At 39.6% G+C, this 6,351-nt stretch overlaps 1 protein-coding gene across 1 annotated transcript; it reads left to right on the top strand.

Moving 5' to 3' along the window:
- Positions 1–650: 650 nt before the first annotated feature.
- LOC125231057 (acidic juvenile hormone-suppressible protein 1-like) lies at positions 651–6,351 on the top strand. Its single transcript, XM_048136399.1, has 8 exons — positions 651–802; positions 3,126–3,259; positions 3,673–4,494; positions 4,590–4,759; positions 4,844–5,097; positions 5,189–5,401; positions 5,491–5,673; positions 5,831–6,351. The coding sequence occupies exons 1-8, from the start codon at positions 715–717 to the stop codon at positions 6,103–6,105; spliced, it is 2,139 nt and encodes a 712-aa protein (XP_047992356.1). The 5' UTR covers positions 651–714; the 3' UTR covers positions 6,106–6,351.

The following is a 6,351-nucleotide window of genomic DNA, read 5'->3' as shown; positions in this document are numbered from 1 at the left end:
AGACAAACAAAAAATACTACACGTACCCTAATAAATTACATAATAATCGAAACTTTCTCAAAATTTCATGGGCAGTGAAGAAGCGACTAGTAAAGCATGACAGTTGCACTGAAAAGACTTGCGATATATATATTTTTTATACTACGTCAGTGGCAAACAAGCATACGGTCCGCCTGATGGAAAGCGGTCACCGTAACCTAAGGACTCCTGCAACTCAAGAAGTGTCACATACGCGTTGCCAACCCATTAGGAACTTCTACACTCCCTTTTGCTGTGTTAAGTACACAGCAAAAATAAGTGTACAAGTTCCTAGGAGGGTTCGGGTTTCCGACGACTCAAAGGACAATAGACGGAACAAATTTACGTACTAAATTACGGAACTAAATTTGTTTATGATTATTATATTGTCTAGGCCTACATGTCACAGAAGGATTGCTCTTCATCTGCACCATGTTCATTTTAATTGTTTCGGCCCTTTTTTGTGTTTATTTACCTGCTTCTTTAGCACATCGATAAGTTAGACAGTATCATGATTGAGAAAAGTAACAGTATGCCCGAAACACGCGGTTCATTAGTGTAATTCATAGATCTTATCAAGGTGACTTCACCGGTGCCTGACCTATGATAACAAAAATGCATTCATTTTGTTTCTCCGTTATCAACCCAGTGGCAGTATAAAAGGGGGTGCTGGTGGTCAATTGAGCACTGGCAAACATGGCTCGTCTCGTGTTGTGTGCTTTTGCGCTCCTAGTGGCCGGTGGGTCTTGCGACCCACTGAAGAAGACCTGGCCCCAGAAGCCTGGTAAGTCAATTTTCTATTATTAACAATTTATTCAGATGATTTAGCATTTGTATGTCGACTTAATGTGGTCTTACATACGATCTTGGTCTTACATTAAGGGCTTTAAATGAATCAGTCGTTACCTAAGCTTTAAGATAATTAGATATACTTGGATATTTTACGGCCGATCTGCCCTGTGTTGGGACTGCCTTATGAAGCCGGTGGTTCGAGCCGGGTTCGAAACCGGTTAAGGCCTTTTAGGTATTTGTGTGACATATTGGTCATGGGCGTTTGTATTTGGGTGAATCAACTTTTTCTTGCTTTTTGCAAGAATTGCCCATACTTATTATTAGCTCTACTTTTGTGAGTTTTAACCTGGCCATCGTGAATAAAGATCCTTATTTTTATTTTACATTAAGGGAATAATTAAAAAAAAAACATTTACAATTAAATCTATATGTGACCCAGTGGAAGAGACACTTTTTTCATACAAAAGTGAGGGACAGCTATGTCCACTGGGTCACTGCTCGAAATAAAGTAATAAAATAGCAAATCCTATAAAAACATGATGTACTGCATAGCTTGTATATCTGTTTTTAATATAATAAGTATAAACTAATTACACTAAATACAAATTAAATTTTCTGACCACATGTAGTCGAAGTATGCGTAATTTTGCTGGCAAAGAAAAGTTGATTCACCCATTTGTACAATTGTACATATTATAATGTATGTAGTCTGAGTAGGTACAGTCAAGTGTAAAAATATGGGTGCGTACAACTTATCAAAAATATATACCATAGAACTTTATGTCGGCGGAATAAGGTCTCGGTACATATTTTTGAGCGGATAAAATCGATACGTCTTTTTGCACTTGACTGTACAACCTTCTTTAGCTTACTATGGCGTAGTCAGTTTGTGTTAAAATGTTTCATAATTATTTATTTATTAGATTTTGCTTGAAGAGCAAATGATTATTGTCCCGTTAGTTATACATCCCACATATTATATCTATTAACTTTATTGGTGATTTGTAATAGTATATTATATAACGAGTAAGTAATGTACGAGACTATAAAATGTTGAGTACCGCGGTAAGTAAATACCTACGAGACTTTTATATCCTTCATAATGTTACGATTGTATACTATACTTTTTTCTACGACAGCCAAATAAATACCTATTCGAGAATAATTAAATGGGTTGCTTACCTACTTCATATAATGAATAGGAATATTTGTGTGGATCTTAACTATTCTGTCCACAATGTTGATGGCGAGAACTTGTTGCACAATTCTTCAAAATATGCCAACAACGCGGTTTCAGAGAAAGTTGAAACATTTTATGCAATTTCCATTTCAAAACAATCATAACATTTTTGGTGCGCTTTATCAGACTTTTCAGGTAACAAATTGTCAGTCACTTTGATCGCCATAGCCTTGATTTCTTCGGAAGTACATTGTTCACCAGAATCACTTAGAATTACTTAAGTTTTTGCACAATAACGTCGAATTAAAATAAACTACACAACACTAAAATACTTAGTTCAAAAAGTTTCGTCAAAAGTTTAAAAATGTCAAACATGCCATATAAGTACAAGAGAAATAGAAAATAAGCCGGTTTTCAATTACGAAAAATGTGGTTGCGTTCAAGAATATTTAAATGTCGAATGTAGAATTATTTGATAAACTTATGCTTTTTACCTTTGTTTTGCAATATCTAATATGTAAAACGCATTTCAGTTTATTTTTTCATCTTGATTTAAAGTATGAACCTTAACATCATATTATTTATTAAAAGTTACAAATGAAAACACACCTGATAAATTGGAAATTGTGTTTTTAAAAAAAATTAACAGAACTCCTATATTAACCTATAGACAAATAGACTTTCTTATCGTTACTCAAATGAACTTAATTTGGATACCGCTGACAATAATCTAATTGGCAGATTTGAGTGCTGGAGTAGAAAAAATACATTTCGTACAGCAAAAGGTAATAGGCGAGACGACTAAAACAAACTAATTAGTCCGTCAGTTAGATTATCAAAGAATTGTAGACACGTATTTTTTCTATTTTCTCGTAAACGAAAAATGACGATAGTGCGTTGAAGTTTCGCGTGACGTCACGCCTAAGTACAATTTTTACTTAGAAGTGACGTCACAAGCCCCCACTCCGGAACTTTGATGCTCTATATCTTTGTATTTTTTCATTAATTAGAAAAGGCGAAAAATATGTGTTCAGTATTTTTGGACGACCTAATTGACGAACTAAACAGAATGCCATTTTTTATGTAGTCGTCAGTCGTCAAGTGCCTGAGTGCTAAAGGTAAACATTTGTTCCAGCCGACCCGGCTACCCTCAAGCGCCAGGTGGACCTGTCAACCCTCTTCTACCACATCCATGAGCCCCTCCACTACGAGCCACTGAAGACCATTGCCAGTACATGGGAAATCGAGAAGAACATTGAGCACTACAGCGTAAGTCATTAACTAAATTATATACTTTAGATATAATTGGTCTCCTCATAAGGATTAAGGATTAGGGTGTGATGACGGGTTAAGAATTTCACCACCCCCTTTCTTCCCGTTGGTGTCGTAGAAGTCGACTGTGGGATATGGGTTAAATTGTGGCGTAGGCGAGAGGATGGCAACATGTCACTGCAATGGCACAATTTCGATTTCTATCAACCCCTTTCTGCTAAGAGCGGCCCTGAAACTTTAGTAGTTCATGTGCTCTGCCTACCCCTTTATAGGATACAGGCGTGATTATATGTATGTATGTTATAAGGATTATAATGTGTAAATATGGGTCCACCCCTTGTGAGTCATACGTGTGAATGATGAATAGGATGTATTTTATGTTAGTATTCAATATTACCTTTCCTTTCCAGAATGTAACTGCTTGCAAGATTTACGTGGACCTCATGGAGTATGGTCTGTTGCCACGCTCTGTGCCTTTCTCTATGCTTGACGAACATCACCAGTTCGAAGCTGAGACTCTCTTCCACGTGCTGTTCTCCGCCAAGCACTACGATACGTTCTACAAGACTGCTGTGTACCTCAGAGACCGTGTCAATGAGAACCTGTACGTCTACGTGCTCACCACCGCCATTCTTCACCGCCACGACACTCAAGGATTCGTTGTCCCGGCTCTATATGAAATATTCCCCTCTTACTTCTTCAACGGAGAAGTCATGACCACTGCCCAGAGGATCAACACTCACGGCATGCACATGATCGAGCACTACCCGACGACTTACATCTGGAACGACAACGTAGTGATTAGATGGAACGAGACCGTATGGCCTTACTTCTCTGTAGACTCTCCCGTCTTCTACTGGACTCACGATTATGCTCTCAACACATGGTACTACAACAGCCAAGTGGCTTACCCTAAGTGGCTCGGAAGCGAAACCTGCCCCTTGGTGAAGGACAACCGTGGTGAATTCTTCTGGTACTGGCACAAGCAGCTCCTGGCTCGTTACTACATGGAGAGACTGTCGAACGGTCTTGGTGAGATCCCTGATCTTGAACTACACGGCATCGTTGAGGAAGGTTACACCCCTGGTCTCCTGTACCACAACGGAATCCCATTCCCCGTCAGGCCTAACCACTTCCACCTGCACCAAGAACACTTTATTCATGAAACTAAGGCTATTTATGATATGGAGCGCCGCATTCGTGATGCTATCGACGCCGGATACTACATTAACGTAAGTAATTTAAAAAAACTTTTTTATCATTTCTCCTATACATATAAAATATAAACTTAGAATATTAAACTTAAAATGTATTATTATTTTCTCAGAACCTGGGCGAGCACGTGAGCCTGCGCAACCCTGAGTGTATCGATGTTCTCGGTCGCCTGATCGAAGCCAACGCTGACTCTCCTAACACTGGTTACTACCAGGACTTCATCACCCTCTGGAAGGAACTCCTCGGAAACTCTATTGTCCACGAGCACGCTTATCACCAGACGTAAATATATTTTAGTTAATTTTTCATTTTTATTACTAAGCTTTGAATTTAGTGCAAAAACTGAAGTTTTTTAAAATATTTCAGTACCGTGCCCCTGGTCCTGCCTTCCGCTCTGGAGCAATACCAGACCGCTCTCCGTGACCCCGCTTTCTACATGATCTGGAAGCGTGTGTTGAACCTATTCGACTTGTGGCACCAACAGCTGCCTTTGTACAAGCCTGAAGAGCTCGCTTTCCCCGCTGTCACCATCCATAAAGTTGAAACTGACAAGCTGGTCACCTACTTCGAGCACACCTACGTGAACGTTACCAACCACCTGCACATGAACGACTTTGAAAGTACGTAGCAAAAAAAATACATATTAATCAAGTACCTACTATTGCTCCTTCAAGCATTTTATATTTATCAAACAATATTTTTATTTAACAGGGAAGGTAGTCGTCGATGACGTCAGCGTCCTCGTCCAGGTGCCTCGCCTGAACCACAAGGTCTTCCAGGTCCGCGTGAACGTCAAGAGCGAAGTCGCCAAGACCGTCCTCGTCAAGTTCTTCTTGGCTCCCAAATACGACAGCCACGGCTATGAAATCCCTCTTCACCTCAACACTGAGAACTTCTTCCAAATCGACCAGTTCACATACGACCGTAAGTGAAATGTCTATTTGTTTACAAAAACACATAAATACTTGTTTTCTTATAACATTTGAGGTATTGACATATATTTCTTTGCACAGTGCCCGTGGGTGAGCACGTCATCAAGCGTGATTCCTCCCAGAACACATGGACCATTGAAGACTGGACCAGCGCTCATGAGGTCTACGAGAAGGCTGAGAACGCTCTGCACGGCAAGGGTCAATTCATCTTGAGCCAGTCTCAGAAGATTGAAGGATACCCTGACCGTCTGCTGCTTCCTAAGGGTATGTTTATTGTTTACACTATTCGAATCATAATTTATTCACATAATTATATACTAAAGTAGCATATCAATCCAGTCCTAAGTGGAATAAATTCTAATTTACTTTATCACTATCATTATCTATCAGGAAAGTATAACTAATCTGTATTATCCTCCAGGTCGCATCGGTGGTATGCCCTTCGTCCTCCTGACTTACATCTCCGAGTACCACGCACCCAAGGTCCAACAGGGAACCGGCTTCGACCACGTCGTGTCTCCTGGCTTCGGCAGCGGAGCTCGCCGCATGAGCGATGAGCCCATCGGCTTCCCCGTCAACCGTCCCCTGCACCACTGGCAGATCGAGCATCTGCACAACATCATGCTGCAAGATGTTCTGATCCACCACAAGCCCACTCCTGAGGTCTACGTGCCCCACACCGACACTGCCAACTAAACGGCTTAAACCTTTGATTTTGATACTCAACTACTACATTGGATCTATCGACTGTGTACTATTTTAGTCTTTAGTGATTTTAGTCAAAACATCTAATCTGATGTAAATAGTTTGTGCGCGTGATAGGTGTGTTTTATATACATGTATAATATTTATTTATTAAGTATTTGTATTTAAGTAGAAAACTTTGATTGTATATATATTAGTATGAATATAGATGAATTATACTGAGTTTATATATTTTTA

The sequence above is a fragment of the Leguminivora glycinivorella genome, chromosome 11 (assembly GCF_023078275.1).
Source record: "Leguminivora glycinivorella isolate SPB_JAAS2020 chromosome 11, LegGlyc_1.1, whole genome shotgun sequence".
Classification (NCBI taxonomy): domain Eukaryota; kingdom Metazoa; phylum Arthropoda; class Insecta; order Lepidoptera; family Tortricidae; genus Leguminivora; species Leguminivora glycinivorella.
The sequence above is the reverse complement of the archived record's forward strand: the minus strand, read 5'-3'. Positions and strand labels throughout refer to the sequence as shown.